Raw genomic sequence first — 24452 nt, forward strand, 5'->3', positions numbered from 1 at the left:
CATCTGCCGTCGCAGACTGTTTGTGGACGTTCAGATAGAATCGACAGCTAGTACATTGTCGGTTCTGCGGTGGTTCAAACATCAGATACGAACTCCACTGTTCCGTTGTCATTCATCACATCACGCATAGGTAATATGCACAGCTAGAAACCATCATTGTAAAATCGTCATTACGACTGGGACTGTTTGATCGCAAATAGTTCGCAGGCTGTGCTCTGTCGCCGTGTTTAGTTATTATATACATACATCGACACGTTGTGCAATAGCATTATCATTTATTGTGCGCGCTCTCACATTGTAGTCGCATAATTTAAGTGTTTTCTTGTTTGTGAATGACAAAGTGTATGGCCAATAATTGTCAACTTCAATATGTGGACTACTTTATACGTGTTAATTTGAAATTGAAAGATTGATCATACTGCTGCATCAAAAGCAAACGTAAACTAATGATAAATATTTTGTTTCCTTTATTCATTTTATGTTTATGTCTTAAAATAAAATGTCGATGTGGTCAATAAGTACCATCAATCTTTCCATTTTAATGCGTTTTCCTATGAACGTAAAGTATTCGTTTGCTAAACTTTCATGTTACTTGGAATGTGTAGTTAGAGATATGCTATGGTGAAAATGCACGAATGAATTAAATTGACTATCATAAACTAACAATTTTTTTTAAAGACGAAACAATTTTTTAATATTTCTATTAATTAACATACTAATAAGTTGGAATCTTTTACGCTTAAACATACGAGTGTATGAGTGTTTGAGTACTAGACATTTTAAATGTTGGTATTTATCTTATTAGCTTTCAAATCAATTAAAAATCCACATCTAACAATGTGGAATGAACTAAATTTACAAAATTTAATGTAAATGTGTGGAAAATGGTAATATTGAATGTTCAGCATGTTTTATGAAATCTATAAAAGTGTGTGAGAGGAATGAATTGAGTGAAAATACAAAAGGAATATAGAGAACATACTTTTAGTTGTCTCTTATGAAAAAGGCGTTATAAAACATAACATTGGAATGAACATTTTATTATTTATAAGGCCTCAACGTGTTAATTAATAAGATATGACAGGTCCGGTATGTTTTATTATTATTAAAAAAATAACACGAAAAACTTTAATAAGGTACGTCTAAATTATTTTTTGTTCGCGCTATATAATTATGTTGTTGTATTAACTGTAGCTTTATGCGATGTCAATGTACATAAATAATATAATCTATTCGCTATTTGATTTTAGAAATATTTAAGATTTGAAGGAATTTATCTGTTTTTATTTGATTTCGTAAGCTTTTTGTACATTTGTTCCATATTGCTTTTGTTGTTCGAAGGCAATTTTATGTAGTACATTAACGTTAACACAAAGCCAATATTTTCAATGTTGTTTCTGTGCTGTTTGCTTCTACTTGTAATATGTGCTCTTAACTCGTCTTCCTTTGTCAGAAAATGTGACAATACCTTTGTCGTTTAACTTGTGTTTTCCTTTGTGAGTGTTGTAAATCTGTCTCTTTTTAATGTCTCATTTCAAAACCTACTAAATAAATTTATCTGCAGTAGTAAAACTAGATGTTTGATGTCGTAAATAATCATTTTAAAATTTTACTAATAAATTTTATGAAGGTCTATACTTCATGATGATCCAAAAGGTAGGACAATGGAAATTTATATAATGTGAGTAACTTCTAATATGAATTTTTCATATGATAACTACAAAACTAGAGAGGTTATGAAATATTTACCATCCTTATTTCAAAAACTAACTATTTGTTCACTATGAAATCATGTCTTCAGTTTGACGTAAGGTTATTATTATTATATTTTAACATTTTCAGCCAAAGGAAGTATACACAAAGTAACTACACTTAATATACTCAAATTTAGCTATATCTTTAAAGAAACGCTACGTCACATTATACAGTTTTACATATTAATATTATTTGATGGCTTAAATGTTTTATATCATTACAATCAGAGAATGTAATCAATTTTCCAAGGAATACATAGTGTAAATATACAAGAGTGTAGTTCCGCCATTTTTCTTTATTTGAGCAAAATTACAGTTTAAATAGCTTTACCATCAAATTAAAAATTGCAAAGCCTGACCAGAACAATAAAAGAAACTAGTAAGATTCTGTCAAACATATTTTTTTTAATATGACTTTGTTGGTATCTTCATTGACTCTCATTAATTGTTATAATTCATTTATTTTTCTGTTCAAGTTACATCTATGTATATATACATAAAGCACTGTTGTGATGTTAGTTCGTCGCCGGACTCGCTGAGCGAGCGGAGCGGCGGAGAGGCACGGGGCGCGCACGCCGCGCCCGCCTCGCTCCACAAGCTAGCCGCGCCGCTGGTGCGCTGCGAGGTGTCTGAAGTGCGCGACGCCGCCGTTTCTGCCTGCGGACATATCAATCCTGATGCACTCAAGTAAATAATATTAATAGTATTGAAGATAAGGTTGAGGACTCATAAAATAACAATAAAACCACACATGTTTTTTTAGGATTAAAAATTAAAAAATTGGTTTAGGAATATTAGTTCTATGCACTAAAAGTATTTTTATTCATCCAGGGACTTGTTCGAAGAGCTTCTGCCCATTTTGCGTGAAGCTGTTGATCGCAAACAAGAGAATATGCGGCGGCGACGTCGCAGAGACGCACTTCGTCTGCATCTCAACAAAATGTTACTCATTATCGCGAGGCGGAATACATTTTCGAGCAGGTAAATGCTTGATTTGATTAGCAGATAAAAATGATAAAAGTGGCGCTAGCGTAGCAAAGAAACACGACACTAACGCCACCACTAATATTTTATTTACTGTTAGATCAGTAAATTATATCATTTTCCTGTCTATGTGTATTACATTTTTGATTTATGTAATTATAGAATTTGTTTTTATATTTTTTGGTTTTTAATTTAACAGACTTATATATTTTTGATTGTTATTTATGGCAGTACATTTGCATTGGAGAGCGGTGGGCTGCACTCCTCTATAACCGAGTACCTGGACGGCGTGCGACAATGCCTCGAGGCGGAGACGGACAAGGATGCGGCCGCGGCGCGCGAACAGCGACTTACTTTTGCCGACTTTGTCACTGAACTTGTCAAGAGTTTTCCTAGTAAGATGCATTTTTAAACGTTATAAAAACTATGCCACAATTCAATACGAGACAAGTAGATAACATTAGGATATTGAATGAACTGCTAATTATTTTCGTGTGTAGAGAGAAACTAAAGAGATAATAGGTGTAGTCTATAACACCTCAAACATTATATAAAACAATAAAGTATTTATGCTGCCGCACTGTGAATAAGGCAGGCCCTTAGTGTTCATTTCTCATACTTAAATTACACTTAGGGAGATCACTCAGTAACCAATGCGGCATTCAGTTTAGGTATTTTAGTATAAAAAAAGGTTTGACGTATATTGACTTGTGATATTACTCTGTGCAGTTGAGATGTACGGTACTCTGATGAAGAAAGAATTGTGCCGCGGCCTGTTCTCATTGTTCGCGAGCTGCTGCGGGCCGTTGGCGAAGCACCTTGGCTCTCTGGTGACGCAGCCACCCACTCCTCAGCCCCAACCACAACAGGCTCACGACACCGACGATAGGCTTAACCTATCCGCACTCACGGTAATGAAAACTTCCCCACTGTATCCCTTGACCATTAAAGCTAGGCAATATCAGTCTACCATATTATAAAGCTGTAGAGTTAAATACCCTAATCTGTAATAATTATAAAACCTTGAAATCTTATTTTTGACATTTATAGAACAACACCAACAATGGTCATACTTTAGTACTTTTGCAGCTCCAACACTTTATCTATTTATGTTACGTAGTAACGTGGTCATGAGATGAAAATGCGTATTGAAGTAATGGAGAAAGGATGATACAGGAAGCTACTTTTTTTTAATATTTGTAAATATAATTGTTGTTAGGCAATGAGCGCGCTCGTGTGCTGCGGGCCGTGCTTCGCCCCGACTGCGCTCGCTGAAGACGGCGCCCTCTATCCCTGGCTCAGTGAAATGCTCTCTTCTACTAACGATAAGGTATACGAACACTTTGTACATTGTTACTCAGGTTATCATTTCCTATTATAAATCTTATAAAATTACTTAAATTGATTGCTTATATGTACGTAAAATATACTGTAATAGTTGTCACCCGCGACTCCGTCCGCGCGGAATTAAAAAATCTTGATTAACCTATGTCTTCTTCCAGAGTGTTCTACGTCTGTTCCAAATTTCATCAAGATCAGTTGAGCTGTTTCGAAGACACCTTCAAACAAACATCTATCCATCTAAACTTTCGCATTTATAATAATAGTTAGATTTGAATAAATAGTCTCAATACACAATTAAGAGTGCTTTTGCAAAAAAAAAAACTGCATCTATACGACTGGAATTAAGGAAGGACATAGACCTAAATTGTAAAAGTGTTTATAAGTAAATTACTGTTCTTGCTAATACTCATACCATCATCATCAATAGCCTTTATCTGCCCACTGCTGGGCACAGTCCTTTCCCAATGCCTTTCACAGTACGCGGTCCCCCGCCTTTCGCAACCAACGACAGCCCGCCGTGCGAACAATACTGATATTGCCGTTCATAATAATTTAAATTCTTAGTAATGTTTTCTAAAGAGAAAAAGTTCAAAAACATGTATATTTTTGTTCGCAGAAAATGTGAAAGTAAAAAATATTTCCAATAATTTTTATTACAATGTGACAAAGGAATCCATATACTAATGATACAAAATATTTCATAATGAACATTATTATTTCATATTCGTTATTTTGCTATATTATTTTATGGCAAACAGCATGAATTCGACGAACACGCCGAATTCAACGTTATTGAGAGATTACATGCTAAAATAGTTATAAAGCCTCTCCACATGAAACGAATTTCGAGAAATTTTATAATGATTGTGAAATTCGCTGCTTTTAACAAACTGTTTTAAATAAATATAAATCCCATATTAATGATATACGATATACTTGGTATTTAACATTTTAATTAATTAATTTTACTTATTATTAATATAAATGCGAATATTTGGATGAGTGAATGTTTGTTGAAATGATCTCGTTGAAACTGTACTGTACGAACTGTAGAACAGTTCGTAAGAATACAGCCTATGTTAATGTTAAATTTTTTTAATTAATATTATATTTACTTTTTCTTAATAATATTATATTATAAAGGTTTTTTTTATTGTCTACACAGATATACGAATTGGCTCGCGAGACAATCGTATTGCTTTTGGAACGCAACCCCGACATAGGACCGCTATTAGACTGGACAGTGGACAAATGTTTTACCGGCCCACCACGAGTTGCTGACGGATGCTTCATGGCATTGGCTACTATATTTAGCGCTAGGTAAGTTTAAATTATACTAGAATACTTACATATTTAACTTTGTATTGTTATTGTGATCTCTCTTTTGTCTAAGAAAATAAAAGGGATGGCAATATGTTAGACTACCAATATCACTGCAGTAGAGTTCTGCCGTTATTCAATCATAAAAATTTCATTCGGCAATTTGAAATACCGGACTTTTCTAAGTTATTTACTTGGATTTGGGTTATCGAAAATTGAATTTGGTACAAATTTATACTAGCTATGTCACAGGAAGACTGGGAATTTGTTTGAAATGAAGCAAGATGTTAATAGTCGACAATACTACGTTTTTAGTATTGTTCTTGCGGACAGTTTGGCGAAATTGTGTTATTGTTGGTTGTCATATCGGCGCCTAATGACCTATATCCCCGGTGGAGACAAATATTTGACTTGCCACTGTTTACTGATTGCCGTACTCGAAGTCGGTCAAGACGCTATCGACCATCGATCACTTTTATAATACATACTACTCTAAATGTGGGCTTCCACTGCCGAAACATCTGTACAAAATATAATTTTCGTCGCTAAATCCAAGAAAATTTGGCATAAAAAACGTTGGCCCGTTCTAGAAATACCTTCTAGCAAACAACTATACTTACATCTTAACATTCGTACCTATAATATTAGTAAGGAGTAAGATTTATTCTTTCAATTCAGTCATTGATCTGAAAAAAAAACACGCTACATCTTATTTCAGCTGCCCCCTTCCTCCTCCCTTCCACCCCCTTCCTCATCACCCCCTATTCTCGAGATACACAGTAAAACATAAACAGAAACACGATGTAACCGTAAGTTACTGTAAAGTGTATATATTTACAACTAAGTTTGCGATGAAAGTGCACTTTACAAAGTAAAAACCGACAAGGTCGCGTTTTACCGCAAACTTTATACTTTAAACGTAAAACCCTACCTTTGAGTTAACGAGCTCTCTTCCATCATTATTTTTATTTTATTTTCCATACATTTTTTGTACCTTAGAGCTTTGAGAATACTTTAATGTACAAACAAACGCTTTGCGACTGCCGTAGCCGATCTTGTAAACTACTTTTTAATTTACTAAAGCGATTCCACATCGAGTTTCAACCTTTATGAATATTTAACTATTTGTTAATTAAAAAATAAAATATCCTGACTTTACTATACCATCAAATTGAGGGGAATACGTATCTAATGTCAAATAACTCTGTCATTTCTATCGTATAGACTACAGGATGTCACAAAAGTATGGACATAAAACAACACCCCCACACAAAAAAATCTTAAAGTCAAAAAATTTCATCTTCTTAGTCGGGATATTCAGTTGCTTTCCACGTAGTGACAATGTTGGTTATATGGTGAACATGTAATGTTATAGTGAATTTAAAGTGTCGTGGCACTTGTTTGTACTAATAAATATTGAAGTCCCTTTCATTCTCTTTGACGAAACATAAAATACAAGTGGTAAGCCAACGAGACGCTGTTACCAGTAATAGGTATTTGAAATAGTGTTCGATTGTCTCGCTGTCGGCCTATGTCGCTGGCCGTTTGGAAAATCACGATACAAACGTTCCATCGTTCACGAATCATTGACTTTCATAACAGTCTGGTGAAATCGAATCGTTTATATCTGTAACTTTGACAACTTTGATACCACTGAGTACTTTGATCTTGTCTTATAACTTGAGAAACTATTCAAGTTGATTGAATAACCGATTAATTTGTTTTTAACAAAGAGCCAAGAATTTAAAAATGAAGTGAGACCATCGAGGCAGACAAAGTGCATTCGCTTCGAAGCTATACCATAACAGACTTGAAAAATGTATAGAATTGACAACAACTTTCGATAAGTCACGTAATTTTTGCGCGTCCGTTCCATAATATTTTTAGATTTGTTATGGAATCGATTCGAAGCGAATGCACTATGTCTAGACCTACTGACGAGTGAGAGAAAGTCGTTTAAACCGTTTAGGTTACGGGGGGGGGGGGCTATAATGGACGGACGTAAAATGATGTACTAAGCAAATAACAAGTATACGGGAATATTCATACACGTTAAAGGATTGGTCAAAGCAACATTTAGTCACATATTTGACTGATACGAATAAAAATCCTTTCACTGCAACTTTGTAATAAAAAGAGAAGACTAAAAGTGAAATACCGACTCGCAGGACATGTCCGACTCAAAGTTATTTGCATGGCTGCATTATTAATACCTCGTGTAATTTAGCGTTCCGAATAAAAAGTTGTTAAAACTTTGCATGAAAATAATTACAACTCACGGTGAGACCTCGCTGAGATGTATTAAACAACTATTTTAATCATAGGACTGGTTCACTCTATAAAACATTCTTTGCCAAAGTCCCGCTTTGACTATCATTGTTAAAAGATTTTTCTTTATTAGTTTATTTTATCATATTAAATTATACGAATCTTTTATTCGTTCTCTTTTTGCTTTTATTTCCAACTCTTTGTGTACATCGTCCGTGAACACGTATAAATGAAAACCGCTGTGTAAATGAAAACCTGGTGCACGGGAGCCACGTGATTGCAAAAGAGATTTATTGAAATGCTTTTATTTTTAATAATCCCGAAATAAAAATCTACTTTAATATAGTTAAAACCATAAATCGATATAGAAATTCGAAGCAAAGTTTCTGTAAGTAATAAATTTTTGTTTAGCTTAGATGTTTTAGGATAAAGCTAGAGTATTTAAAAACGGGTTTCGCTGCGTTATTGAATCAGTGAGCGAGTCGGCCACAAAATTCATAAGTTCGTAGAAGCGTATTCGTGTTACAGTCTAGTCATTAATGCAAACTCGATAACATGCAGCGCGCCGTAGATCGAATCACGATAGCTCGTTTTAACACTTTTTGTAGTCTGTACCTCCCTTCTCGCTGGAACTGTAAAATGAGTTAACATCGCCCACATGGCCCGCGGCGAATATATTTTCCATGCTAGCTTTAAGATAAATAAGCTCAAAACTGAACATTTTTATGTACATTACTTAAACCCACGAGTCCGTCTGCGTGGAATTATAAATAAAATGTGGCAAACAAGCAAGCGGTTACTTAAATTCGCTGAAACAGCGAAACGACCTCTACTCATAGACATTCGCTATTACATAACCGTTGCCTACCTTTATTCAAAGGAGGAGGGGAACCACAAAAAAATGGATATTTACCCTTCCTCTGCTAAACCCACTTCTACTTTCCATCGTTAAAGAAAAGGGCGGTAAAGGAACGTAGACTAAAATTAGGCCTCCCCACGCACACTAATCAGACGTAACTCGGCATTGCTTCCGCTTCACGCCTGTCTCCTGTGTGGTATATGTATTTTATTAGCGGCCCGATCGCTTAAGTTAAGGAGGTGTGTATATATTGATATTTCCCGAGGAGCGCCTTGCCAATCTGCTAAGTGATAGTCGCCTATATCCGGTAACTGAGTAGTATTTAGTTTTTGGGTGTCCATAAATTGATCGCTTCAATATGTGTCGAAACTATGATAATATTATAAAGAGGAAAGATTTTTATTTTTGTATGTAGCGAAAGATACATTATCTCTCAGTAAAATAGACTTTATTTATTACTAGTTTTTTTAATATGATGTGGACATAGATGAAGGCAAAAGTTAGCTACTTAAATGTTATTTGGCACAATTATTTAGTTGTATTAAAAATATACTAAATGAAAAGTGTGTTATATATTATATTTCTGTTACTTGTTTTATCTACAACATGTATTATAAAATATTCCGACATAGACAATATGTCGATATGTTTATATTGTTTAGGCAAACGTTACGAATTTTGGGATTACCTTTATCAAAGTTAATATTATTTTACATTCGTGAGTATAATAGACTCTGAAATAATATCAAATATTATATTTGACTGACATTATTGCCAGACGACAAATTAATTTGTTTTGTGAGAGTAACATTATATGAGACATTGTTTGTGTTACTCGTTATTGTGAAACAAACATTGAATTATTATATCTCTATGAATATTTTTATGGGTTTATTTAATAATCGTATAAAGCAAAGGATTTTTTTTTATTTTCATGAATTAAGACAGTAACAAGATAATTATGTCGTAGTGTGTTGGCATGAGTAAGGGACGTCACTAAAAGCTTACAACGATGAAATTAGCGATCTTTTATAAGAGACAATGTAAATAATTTTATTTGCTAAGTAAAAACGAATAGCTAAATGTATTTTATTCAAGGGTATGTTAAAAATATGAAATGATTTAGTATCACAGAACTGAGCAAAACAATACGGAATCAATTTTACAGAATATTCGCCGTATGTCTGTATGAAACTAGTAATTGTATTAAAACTGAATACGCAATGAATGCGGTGTAACAAACGAGCCTCTGTTGTTGACATTTTTTCCATTCAAATTTGATGGAGTGAAAGTTTGAATTTGAATTGGATTGTTCACGGAATCCAGTGAAAAACTTTCTAAATAATGAAATGTTAACATGATTTTCATCCACTTTGAGTCTGTGTCTGTTCTCGAAATGAACACTTTGTAGTTCGCATAAATCAATAAACATATGCACTTGTGAAAACAATGTTTAACTATCGATATTTCGTACTAAAAAGATGAGTTTCTTTTTTCATTATTTGTGCAAAAATTAAAATAGTAACATGCATTATATTGAATATTTTCTCCAAGGTATTTCCATTTGAAGGATTAGGTTTGTGAAAGTTGTTGAAAGTAAATTATTACGCTTTCATTCCACTTTGATGTAGAAATAAGATGGTCTCGTTTCATTTCTTAATAATTAAATTTCAGAAATGGAACTTGAATAAAATATATAATCTGTATACCTCTTTGGGTTGCGGACGTGAGTTGTGTATATGTATGTGTGTGTGTGTTAAATAGTTATTATTTTTCATTAGGGAATATCCTTGCGACCACTACACGGCCATCATCAATGTGACGTTGATGTGCACCGGTTGTCCGCGCGCACCTGTGCACGAGAGCGCCTTGCAGCTGCTGCAGCTCCTTGACAAGCGGTTCTTTGGTAGCGTGAGCCCCATAGCGACGGACGACGACGGTGAGTGTACCCCGACCTCTCGACTACAACGACTTCTGCACACTAATAGCAATCGAGATGCAACTTATGCACGACAGACATCAGACATAAGTTTTCATTCAAGCAGTCAATCAGATGAATATCTATATATATAAAAATGAATCTGTACTTCTCTTGGTCATCGCATTCGCATCACGCAGCAGATGAAACAATATCGCTAATTCTCTGTTGTATTTTATTAAAAAGAAATTACAATAGCGGAAAATTTGAATTCATAGTACAACGTCTGTCGGGTCAACTAGTACTATAGATAAATATATTATTTAGATTTTTCTTACATATACTAACTCGTAATGTTTGTAGCTGAAACAATTAAGAAACTCTAGTTTTCTTCTTATTATCTTTTTTATTTCCAATTACATCATAAAAGTAACAAAAATAAATATGTTTTGCTTGTTAAACTTACACGCTTTACGCTGATCTACGTTTTTTTAATTGCAAACTGAAATTTTATAGTAACTAATTATAAATATAAACGGGCAAATAATAATATTATCAGACGATTGAATGAAAACATTTGTTGCATTGTTTTCGAAGATTTTTCGTCATTGGAATACATTTTAAGTATTGTAACGGTAAGAACTCCACTGCAGTGATACTTGGATTAATATATATCACTATCCTTTTTCCCTTATCTTTGACAAAACACAGACAACAATGTATATTAATACAAGTTTCACTGCAGGCAAATTATACGCTAATTACAAACATATATTTATTTTAAGATTGTCATTAATTGTAAAAGTGTTTAGAGAAATATGACCTTTTTGTTTCTCATATAAAAACGCTAACTAGCTTGAACCTATGCTTTTGTTTTATATAGTGTAATACTGTTTTATAATTATAAACAAAGTCATCTAAATAGCTTGTCAAAAGCCTGCAAACGACGTATGTATATAAAAATTATGATTATTGAAATATTATGCATAGCCATCCGAAATGATCTTGACCGATTAATAAGAAAGTAATTGTACCGAAAGCAGTTTTGATGATAAATATTTAAAGGTGAAAAATATTCTTTTACAAAAAATAGTTAAAAAAAAATTTTTTATTTCTTCGAAACGCGTAATAACATAGTGATATTGGCCAACGCTCAAAAGTATATTAACATTCTCACTTTCAACTCGTCTTGAAAATTGAATGGAAATCAAATTAATGTTTTTATAGTAATCCCACTATAATACATGTAAGTATTGTCTAGTTTCATATTGATTTGTAAATTAATTTCGGTTGTGATATGTAGAGGAATTTCAATTCGCAAACCTCCTATTCAATCGTTGTTGAATCAATTTGAATTCCTGAAACGTGTGTCCGGATTTTACTACGCATATTCAGTTTACAGTCGGACCGTATTTAATAACACGTAACGTAACATGGCTGCTCTTTATTTATACAGACTTCACATTATTAAAACCTAATATAAAACATGGTTCATAATATAAATCCAACTTGTCTCATTTCGTTTGCTCTTTCCTTTGAGCTGTACGCAAGAAATATTAATTTCGTAGAATATTAACAATTTCATAGTTTCGTTACATCCAATGTCTAAACTATGGTGAAATTGCAGAACTCTTACCTACCTGAAACTTCATTGCTTTACTTTAATAACAATTTCAATATATATAAACTCATCAAACGCAAATGTTAAATACAAACCGCACAAAAATTATATTTTCTTACGAAAAAAAGAAAATATATTACAATATTTATTTATTTTATAGAATAATTTTCTCATTAACAAAACGAATCGAAAATTTTTACCACGTTACATCTAAAAACGATTGATTACATAAGACCTATATGATAAAAGAGACAAGACTATAAAGTATATGTAAAGATCACTAACAACATAATGTGATAAAGTATACATTTTTTTGGTAAAAATGAGTAACTTTGTGGTATATGTCATAGTTTGCGTCTATACCTTTATGTTTGCCATTCGACGAGCGACAAACATAAAATGAACGCACACAAAATGTTCGGTGCAAATCTCTAACGCTTCCCACAAGATTGACTTTGAATGAATTTAAAATTCTATATTGGATTTGTATTCAAAAAAGTTTGCGAAGAATCATATTAATATATGTTAAGTTATTGATATATAACTTATATTGAAGTAATGTTAGTGAAAGGGGTTGTAATAGAACTTTAAAGTTGTGTTTTTCTGTTATCGTTTAATATGATTTAAAGTTGTTCATGTCACAAATACGTGACTTTGGTACATTACATATATACTGTCAATATCTATGTAACGATCGATTCCAATTACCGCGCAGGTGTCCTAATTGAAATAGGTTGGGAACATTGTCCTTAATATAATATCTAGAGATTGCTTCACATGTACTCTATACTATACACTTGCTCTATTATTATCGAAAGTCAATTTCTAGCTATTAACGATGTTAGTGTACATAATGTGGAATATAATTATCACGCATTACATTGTATGAAAGATTACTTCGATAATTCTTTTGCTTAATCTTTTGTGTTGATAAAACTCAATTAATGTACATAAATAAGTCGTAATTTACTTGTTAAGTTGTATTTAAAGTCTTAGAAATATGAGTTACAATATCTGTATATAAAATATAATATTCTGTAATACATATAAATATATATTTGAGTTATTTAATTTACGGATCGACCCCCTGATTAAATAAAGGCACTTAATTACAGCACACGGCAAATTACGAGTGCACTTTAGTTTTATGTAAACGTGAGTTTCCACATACCGTTGGCGATACATTCGCTCTAAAACAAATTGTCATCGTTCTAAATGCTTGTTTATTTCTACCTCAAAGGCGCGTGCCCGGCACAAATTATATACATATGACGTTGTATGACAGTATTTACATCTAACTAGCGACGGTGCACGCGATGTACTTGCGAAGTCAAGGAAGTTTAACCGGTTTGAACCGGTCGATCGCGCCCGCCTCAGTCAGATATAAACAAGCACTCATCCTCCATGCAAAATAGGAGATATATATTGTTGTATGAATATCGACCGTGCAGCTGATAACTGTGAACTGTAAAAAGTCTACAATAAATTAAATAAACTAACTGTTATAGATGTCGCCCAGTTTAAAAGCAAAAGTTCATCTCTTCAATTCGATTTGCTACATTCTAGACACTGTATAATATAACTATCCAATCTTACACTTTTATTTTATTACGACAAACACGTAACAATGTTGTAGACATTCGTAGTTCGTAGACACATGTCGACAATCGTAGACAGTCGTAGGCAACGGCAGAGTCGAACTATTTTAGATTCTTATCAGTTTTAAAGGGACATTTTACTTCATAAAACACGATAAATTAAATTAAGAATTTTCTTAGGATTTTCTTAGTACAAGTGTATATTTTTACTACAATTTCATGAGTCAAAATGAATTATCGTTGTCATGTGTAAAGCCTACATTTTAACAACAATAACTAACCGTACTCCTTTATGATAAAGCGTCAATAGCCTAATGGTTAAGGTTACGGATTTCCGATCACGAGGTCGGGGGTTCGAATCCCACCATTCGACTACTGTCGTAAACCATATCCTAGTAAAAGCTTAGAGCTTATTTGGAATGGTTAAAGAAATATTAGTAAATTTACACAAAAAATCTGCTAATATTTAAAAAAAATGATATGTTTAGTTTTTAATAATAATAAGGACTTTTAAGGAGTGCAACAGATTAATAATATATTTGAAGATGGTGAATTTACCTTTAACTTTTTGCATATTTCAATGATCTTTATATTTTGTTCTTACTTCAACATTATTAAATTAATAATGGTTATAAGTACAATTAAACAGAAGACTGACGAATACTTACTGAAACATATCCCTTCTATAATCTAGAGACCCAGGAACCTTATTAGGAATAAGGCAGTGAGAAAACAGTGACGATTTAAAACACATATTCAATTTTGGAAATTAATTTAATATAACCATAAAACAAATGCCACAATCAATAGTAAACCAGGAACAAATTTGTCAGTTACAAATGTATAATACCAAAAAGTACTTAATTATAAATTCTGACAATAATAGTAATACATAAAGTAATGTTAACTCGAAACAGCGATATAATTTGAAAATTTACAAAAAATGTCTTATAAAAGTCATAAAAAAATAAGTCGACTTCTTGCCAAAGAGTTAGGAGATATGGTAAATAATATACATTTTAACGATTCCCAAAATTGATTTTTTTAAATTTTTCGACATCAAATTTTAAATATACTGAGCTAATGGGATTATATAATAATTGTCATTACAACGCAAGCTGAGTTATCAAATAAAAATGATGATGATTTCATTTACAATTAATGTTATAGATGGACAAGGATATCTGACCCGGTTGGCATAAGTTATAGCTCACTAACACCCTTAAAAAAATGTTACATTCATTTCCATATCGGAGCTGTCATGTTTTGTTCTTTTATGTCAGTTTCTAAGCCTGTTTTAGACACTTTCTTGTAGAACTAACCGCTATAGTAGCGCCTCTCGCATCGGGCCATATATCCTAGCATCATCATTTTTTATTGACGTCACAAAAGCATACACCGATAAACACGTATCAAAGTAGTATAAAGATATTATAATTTTATTTAACTATTGTAAGACTTTTAATGGAAAAAAGATATATTTTATAATAGTGGATATATATAAGTTTAATTTAAAAAGAGAATCTACGGGAATTAGTTAAAATCACCGAAATCGGTATAGTAATTATATACGACACCAACAGAAATGCTCAATAAATAGAGTAAAAGTTTTATGAAAAAAAAAACCGTAAAATTTTTAGCATTAAATGCACGTAAAATCACAATTTCCAAATTAAATTAGTCTGCTAGAGATAAAATACGAAATTTGAGCTTAAAACGTATCGAAGTTAAAATTAATTTGCAACAAAATAATTTAATTTATCAAATGATGCTGCAGTGAACATTCTAGGGTTTTTGTTAATGGATTTCTCGTTAAATTTACATCGAAAATATTTTGTAACTTTGAGATATAAATCAATATATTGTTTTGACTGTAGACACATGTATTGTCACTGTTGTTTCAAAGAGAATGTGTGAGATGATAATATTTATAGATATAAAAGTCACTGCAGCGGAAACTTACATTATAAAATATTGACACACTTTTTTAAATCAAGGACGGTTAAAAAATAGACGGCTAATAGATGCTTTAAGCAAATTCAATATATACAGCGTATTCAAATTATGTCCATAGAGAATTGAAAAAATAAGTCTTGACATGCCATTAACCTTATTAAGTACAGGAATATCATGAAAGGCTTATTAACTAACATATCTTATATATTTTATATTAGATATAGTACAACTCCAGACGAGTAGAAAACTGGAATTGGCGAGTGATGTGTTTTTGTTTGAAACGTTTTGTTAAATGTCGTAACATTTATAAACAACACCGTTATTTACTTTTTTTTTCAAAGAATATTAGAAAGGTAATTATAGGAATACAGATGTTATGAAAGTGGAGACACGGTGTTATCTCCATGACAATTTTTAAAGTGAATCTAAAAATTTCTCGAATGTACCTCGCTATAAAATTGAACATTTCACTAAACTTTTATAAATGTCAGCAATGTGCTTTTGCTACGACCGTAGAACATTTTTCATAAGCCGCTTACATATAATTCTGAATGTACTTATAGCTATAATTGCAAAATTCATAAATACATCATGATTAATTTAATTGTTTGACATACAAAGAAATGTTTAAATAATGGCAGAATGCCATCTTTACGATATCACTTAGTCTAAGATTATAACCGATTTTTTTTACGTTTTTTATTTTTTTTTTTCTAATTTACTGTCATATTGCATATTAATAATAAAGAATAAAGATTATATATGGAGTAATATGGCACTTATTCTAAGAATACACATGGTTACATATCATTATAGCCTAGCCAAGAATATAAAAACTTAACTATACTGCACAAATATTTAGACTTAATTTATTTGTGTTCATTAGAAAGGTATGTAATAAAGAAGGCGATTGAAGCGCCTCCATCCCAACATATTTGTATACTTAGGCTATATTCAGTAATTATATTAATTATATTAATACTCTAACTAATCCTACATATTGAGAAATGCCATACAAATAATCATACGTTAAAAATGTCTTAGTAAATGCGAATACAAACTCGATTAAGTTATTGAATACTTAGCCTAAACTCGTCCACTGCTGGACGTAGGCCTCCCCCATCTATTGCCGCCATGCCCGGTCCTGTGCCGCCTGCATCCAGTGCACTCCCTAGGTTACTTAATATAATTAATTAACTTTAAAAATACTGATTTTAAAATAAGTCTCTTTTTCATATGAATATACAATTAAAGTCCTTGGTAGTAAAACGCAAATGTAAATGAATTATCATTTCACATAAATAAAAAAAATAATAAATGAAAATTACTTTTGACAAGGTTACCAAATATTGATTAGATTTTAAAAATTTAGACCATTATTGATAAAAATATATACATATTTACATTTCTTTCGTAAGGAGTCACACAGACGTTGCGGCGTTGTTTTTTTTCTGTCAACGATATTGGTGCGCCTCACGACTAATGCGAGGAGGTAATACAAATATACCTTACAACATAATTTAGTAAGTTCTGAATGAAAATAGAGTTTAAATTCACTGATATTAATTAAAGCTTCGAACTGTATTTCTGCAACACCGATGTTGTATAGGATGTTAATATCGACACATTGTAAACGTAGATAACGATACCGGCCGCAGCATCGTCAGTGTGGCATTTCCCACGCCTCTTAATACAATATACTAAGTTAATTAATTACTAATAAAGCGTCTTTGATTCATATTTTGGTTAATTATTACAGAAGACTTATAATTTCTTAAATTAATTGAGTAAACATATTATTTTACATTACTATATATTATGACATATTGTTTTGTTCTCATCATATTTATACAAAGCAAACAAAACACTGAATATATGAAGCAATGTCAACAATGATTATTTATGTACAATTAAGATGTGATTGAAACACGCGTCGCCTCAATGAACTGCGCCACAATTAAGTAAATAACCTTGATACTCGTATGTCATTGTTATTCTGTGCATCAAACTACATTTCGAAGTGCATCAATTTTGATATATTTGTCACTAGAAATATTATCTACTAATTTGTACTGTCGGTGCTCATTTGTCCGTTTTGATATTTACAAAATCTTATGAATTATCACAATTTTTCTAAATATTTACTTATTGTTTTGTAATATATACGCGACCACGGAGTTAGAGGAATAGGTAGATGTTGCTAATTTAAATTTCCACCTGGCGCAGTCATGGCACAATTCCCTCAAATCTTAACATTCATACGGTAACGTCTACTTTTAATATCATCTTAACATTAAACTTATTGCTATCTTAACATTTTTATGAAGAATGAAAGTAATGAAAATATGTTTTTCTAACTATTGTTTTGGCAATGGAAACTGACGGTTTTTCAGTTTGTCAACAATTAGGTTGGTGCTCGGAAATCTGCCGTCTATGATGTCGTCGATCAAAATTACCACTCATTTTTGAACCATAAATTCTTCTCAATCATTATTAACTGAATCTAGATTTTTATCACTGTTTGCTAAAAACATAATAATAAAAAAAAACCTTAACAACTATGAATCTATAAACTTAAAGTTAGTATAGTTGAATACTACTATCTGGTACACTAATTTATTAAGGCACTGGGAATGCGACTATTGTTAAATATGTATTTATATGTATCTAGTTATTATTGTAAAATTAACCCTTGTCTATGAGTACGCTACATATTTTTCTAAGCAATTGGTTTATGGAGGTTATAACAATTTAAGTTGAAGTCATTACTTTTGTTGCTAAATGAAATTAAAATGGAGATAATGATATCGACTTCTTAATTTTGATACAATTTGATTCTTTCTTATAAATGGCCCAAAAATGTCCCAAATTCTGTATACTGACAACCTTGTTAATTTTTATAGTACAGTGAAACCTCTTTTGGAAAATTTGAGTGTAGACGCTGATTCGTCGTAAAGCTAATGGAGAATTTTTAGGTTTCGCATGGAAAGACTTTCGTAAGTTAAATGTATTAAAACGTTGAAATTTAGAGTCAGACTGATTTATAATTTAAAAAGAAAAGACTAACTAATTTTGTTTACTTTTGACCTTTTCCAATTTTTAATTAGTTTCAACAAAAAAGGATCTACTGTACTGTATGGCTCTCGATATAGAAACTGATGACATAATATTCGCATTTGGTCGGTTCCCAGTACGCGACAATAGATTTATCTCACTTGTTGGATTCAAGATAATTTCGTTTTAAATTAGGTTAAAACTATAACGTACCTTAAATATATTGCCGTGAGTTCCCAATGCCGAGACACGTGTGTTATCTTTTTTTTTCAGAGAATGAGATGAATGACAGAATGCTAGAATGCAGACATTGGAAATGTGTTTGGACAGATTGGAAACCCACGTTAAGAATATTATTACCCTATTGAATATATTACTGCTACGTATATTCTAACCGAATTTTTAAACGTTTAATCTATTTAAATCCTAATATATTTAATTCCTTAATTAACATTCGTCTATAGTTTAAATATCCAAAGTTTTCCTTACTATAAATTATTCTACTGCGTTTTTGTACAACTATAAATGGCCAAATAAATATGATGTTAATTTAACTAATGGATAATATTAACTTCGAACTTCGAATCAATCATAATTCAAAACCACCATGAAATATAGAAGAACCAAACTCTCTTAAATATGCAAATAAATAATGAATTATTTTTGAAAATGACAAAAAGGATTAATAACTTTTACGATAAAAAATGAAACAAAGCACCTTATATATGGTGCCATTTTGTCTTTATAAAAGAGTGCAAAAGCGGTAAGAGAATTTGCAAGTTGAAGCGTCACCATCATTTTAGAATCGACTCCTTCGAAGTTCTACTGTTTTTGTACTGAGGTTGTAATGGTTTATCCTTATCTCTACATGATCTGCCTTAACATGATTAATTACTTTATACTTTAACCTACATATTTATCTACCTTATTCTGTATTCATCATAAGATTTCACACGACTCAATTATGATGTATCTACGCTAATTGTCGACCAAACACCCCTCCCAACAACAAACAGCTGTTATATATATTCTAACTCATTTACATGTAAACAGTATATTACTGATAATTCATATCGCACCAAGTTCAATGTCAGCATATTATATGTACAACCCTTAATTATATACTAATCTTAACGCTATTATAGCCTGACCAGGAAAATAGGAAACCTCGCCATGTTGCAGGAAACCTACATCTATTTGTATTAACCCTCATAGGATCACTTTGTTGTCCGTCCGTCTGTCAAGACCCTTTTTCTCAGGAGGTTCTTCAGGTCTTATCAGTATGGTGACGGATTATAATCTTTACTTATTAATATTAGAAAGTAACTCTGTCTGTCTGTCTCGCTCTCACGCCAAAACTACTGAACTGATTTAAATGAAATTTGGTACACAGTACAGAGCCTAAAAAAGAAAAATAAATAAAACATTGAATGTATGCAAAAGTTTTACCCCCCAAGGGTGCAATATAAGAATAGGGAAGGGAAAAAGTGTACATGGGAATGTGTGAGGTGAGGTTTATGTGTTTTGTATGTTTTTTTATAAGTTTAAGTAAAAAAATTAACCTAAATAATTAAAATGCTACCCAAAGACAGTCATGCCAAGTGTAAATATTAAAAACAAAGTTATGTTTGCCAATTTCCCTTTCAAAAATAATGATGGTTATTTCATTTTGATAATACTTTTATTTGTCAAGTCGTTAAAGTCGTTTATGTTTTGAAATATAAAAAAAAATTCAAACCCCCAGAGAAAAAAATTGTAGTAATTGTATGTGGTAGTTTAAGCATGTATCGGAGATTTATAAATTCTAATTTATTTATTTTTGAACCACTTCGGTAAGACGAATTGATAAACTCTCATCAGCTCACTATACGTCCCCACCGAGGGGCTCGGAGCCTACCCTAAGCTAGGGGTGATTAGGCCATAGTCAATTAGGATTGAAATGTTGTGTCGAAATATTTTAAGGGACTGTGACTCACATGACAGGCTGACTACTTTCCTGGAAAAACTAAATTTTAAGGGCTACGATATTTTAATTCCTAAAAAAATTATAAACCATTTCGATGTTAAATGGTGGTCTAGAAAGTTAATAACAGCACGCGATGAGCTTATACGTTATAAATAAAATAATAAAGTTTATTATTACTTGTGGGGCCATTTGCCTCCTTTCCCTTAACTATATCACATTCATGCTTTGCTGCGAGTAATGTACACTTTGCTCTTAACTAATATTTCCATTGTCGAAACACATGTATGCAAATATGTTGTCACTCTCTTGAACAGAGACATCAATATGTTTTCATACAAGTATTTTAGCAGTGGAATATCTATACTATAATTTTAAGAACTATTTTAATTCACCTTAATATATATCGAAGTTAAGACTTAAAACTAGATATAATATTTTCTTAATTAAATACGTTAGATATATTTAAGATTCAAGGTACGGGTAGCGCTACAGATACGACGTATCTGTTTATATTTACTACTAAGTAATAATTATTTATTGACATACATATTTACATTTCACCTTTCAAACCCGATCTTTCTTTCATTCTTTACCTCTCTCATACATGAGATGTTGTCATTATTCTTTGGTTCAATTCAGACTAAGCCAACTTTAAACACTCTGATATCGAAATTACTTTCGCCTTTTATCTCTAATTAATTATTTACATTATAATACAAATTTACTGGCTACGAAGATAGAGATAGACCGAACAAAGTATGGAGCAATTGAGTGAAAGAGGATATGTTTAAGAAGGAAGTGGAATTATACGTAACATAAAGTAATGGACAGGGTAATGATGATATCCAAGAATGGGGCAAAATTACTTAAATTTTTAATTTTGGAAAAGAAAAAAGAGTTTAAAATGAAAATAAATAGAATAAGGTGCAAAGATAAGGACAGAGGAGGGGAAGGAGAGGGGGGAGACCTAAGTCTATGGGAGCTTGACTAGCTGCTAAACGTATTTGTTTCGATGTCTTTTAAGATTTTTGTACGGTGAATGAATATTCAAAATATTTGTGGTTACGGAAAAATGATTTAAAAATTTCTTTCCGTTGTTTAATTAGGAAAATTAAATTGGGTTATTATCAATACTGTACTTTTACAATTAACTGTCATAATAAGAGCCATAATAGTTATCTAATCAGTCCCTTTGTCTAGATTTGAAATGCTAAATCTACACTCAGGGCCTACCTTAGAGACTATTGAACGCCTCTTAATAAAGCAGTAAGATCTGAAATATTAAATTGACTATTTAGTCAAAATAATAATACAACCATGAGGCTATTCCATCCCACCCTCCACTTTATTTTTTCACATGGTTGTAATAATTGTTTCATTTAACACCAGATTAACCGTTAAATAATTTTGAAAAAAAAATCAGCCAAAACATGTATATTGGTAGACAAAGGGCTCCCCCGGAATAGCCATAATTTGAGCCAATTGTCTTACGCAATATTAGGTTTTTAAATAAACAAAGTTCGTTCTTCAAAAGTGTAATTTAACGTTTAGCTTTTAGACGCCCACAGCTAGGCATAGGTCTCCCCATAGATCTCCAGGATGATCGGTCTTATGCTACCCACGTCCAGGATTTATGAAGCGTCAATTAATCGGGACTGACGTTTTGAAAATTTATCAATAGTAACGTATCCCATGGTTTTTCTGCGGATCTCAAACTGATATTACCAACGGAATTCTAGCCTAGACTTACTTTGTTTATTTTTTAATTGAAGTCATTTAGATGAAATTCCGAAGTCTAGAAGCGAAATGACAGTAACCGACATGAACTTATATCTTAAGTACGGTTGTTAAGACCAAAATATATGCTAGCTAGCTTGCCATAGTATATGTTTAAAAAGAAACCGGATAATTTACTGAAGCATGAAATTTCAGTTAAAACCATGGAATACTGCGCATTTGCATTTCTCCTATACATCTCACTGCACTCACTCTCTAGTTTACTTTGAAGAGATCATAAATATTCCATTCATTACATTTATAAAAATCATATTAATACTTTCGTTATTAATTTATCTTTAGTTTTTCATGATTTACCATTTACTAGATATTTGGGTTAATTTAATTTTTGAAGAAGGTAGTAAAATGGGCCAATAATGTTTTGCAATACTGTATTCTAAAATTTTGATGCATAAAAATATGCAGTTTGAGCCAATTGTTCCCTGTCTTCGGAGTGAATTTGAAATTGATATAATAATTGATGGTTTGAACTTCACTTTAAATTTATAATAGGATACAGTCAAAAGTAGAAAATTGTAGATAGGTATAAAAATTATGGTAAATATGTAAAGTTAAAATATTATAAAGTTATCTAATTCTGCTTTGCCAAGTCTTTTCCTAAATTATTTCGTTTGTTATCTGAATCTATTATCTAATTATCTGAAATCTGATATGAAACTTACACAACTAAAATAGGAATAACCATTATAGAGATAGAGATTTAAAGGTATAACCATTTAAGTGTTCAATTACACACTTAATCAAAACAACAACTAATTAATTTGTTAACATTTTAACAACAAAAGATAAGTAAATTTATCACAATAACTAATATTGGCAATTCTAATGGTGCTCGTTACCATTATACTTTTTTTTTCTAATTTAGAGCCTCTTCGGCAAAGCAGTATTTTATATAAATGTAATTTATCATCATAAATGCACACACATAATCTTATATTTTTAAAAACTTATGTTCGCGATAAACTCCGAAACTACTAAACCAATTTTTAAGAAATTATGTAAAAATCTGTAATTTAGTCGAACTTGGGATGTAGGGTGGGGTAGCTTTTGTCACCATTATTGATTTTTTAATACCGCACGGTAGGAGTCACTGGCGACAGCTAGTCAAATTAATAGCAAACTTTTAAAAATCTTTTATATGTTGACGCGTGCACACATTTAAACTTTTAATAAGTAGAATTGTAAAAAATGTTTTAGTTTATTGATAGGGTACGTTGCTACGTATGTTATTGTTTTCAAGAAGACTGTTTATACTATTGCCAAATTGATTATTATTGTATGTATTAAAGCATTTTAAATTGTATTACTTCCATTGGGTATATGATAATGTGATATGCCAATATTACCACAATATTTACTGAAGGTTTCGCGATCATTAGACTATGTGTATGCATTTTTTTTTAACTATATCTTCATTTTAATCCAAAAATATGTTGTAAAACTTGTTTTATATTGCATCAATTTCGTTCGCTAATAAATTCAATGTATATTGTATAAAAAGTTTTGTAATGTTCAATATGTACATAATATGAAATATCTTTAAATACTTCAACACCGAAATAAAGTTTTCTTTTGTAAATATCAATATATTATAATATATTTACTCTTATCCAGCATGGTTCGAGTATTGTAACAATTTAATCTAACGTGCCAAAACCAATTAAAAATAACATTTATTTTATAACAATATTTCAATTTGTTTTTGAGCAAAAACCAAATTCAATAAATTTTATCTTAATCAATTTAATAAGATTTTATAGAACTTGTGATTTTGTATAAAAAATGTCTTAGACATCCGGACCATGCTACAAGAGTGCATGCACTTTAGATATTCTTAAAATTTATTTTATAAGTTTATTTGGAAGTGTTTGCATGTCGTCCTGATCGAAGTGCTGGATCTAAATACCTTACGCCGTGATGGACTTGCGGCGGAGCGATCGGTCTCAGTTCGAAAGTCTCTGAGTTACCGCTGTTGGCCTGCAGACGCCGCTGTCGGCTGTTATCGAACGTCCA

General features: G+C 31.7%; 1 protein-coding gene across 5 annotated transcripts in view; it reads left to right on the forward strand.

The window, feature by feature from the left end:
* The window catches only part of fry (microtubule binding protein furry), a 79003-nt gene that overhangs the window by 10645 nt on the left and 43906 nt on the right, over nt 1–24452 (forward strand). For all 5 annotated transcript variants that reach the window (XM_013306641.1, XM_013306643.1, XM_013306642.1 and 2 more), the window contains 7 exons: nt 2274–2441; nt 2586–2735; nt 2970–3133; nt 3468–3649; nt 3958–4068; nt 5248–5402; nt 10311–10468. In XM_013306641.1, the coding sequence (XP_013162095.1) occupies nt 2274–2441; nt 2586–2735; nt 2970–3133; nt 3468–3649; nt 3958–4068; nt 5248–5402; nt 10311–10468 (1088 nt within the window). The remainder of the gene's footprint in view (nt 1–2273; nt 2442–2585; nt 2736–2969; nt 3134–3467; nt 3650–3957; nt 4069–5247; nt 5403–10310; nt 10469–24452) is intronic.

Source organism: Papilio xuthus, unplaced genomic scaffold (genome assembly GCF_000836235.2).
Source record: "Papilio xuthus unplaced genomic scaffold, Pxut_1.1 DF828177.1, whole genome shotgun sequence".
Taxonomy (NCBI): Eukaryota; Metazoa; Arthropoda; class Insecta; order Lepidoptera; family Papilionidae; genus Papilio; species Papilio xuthus.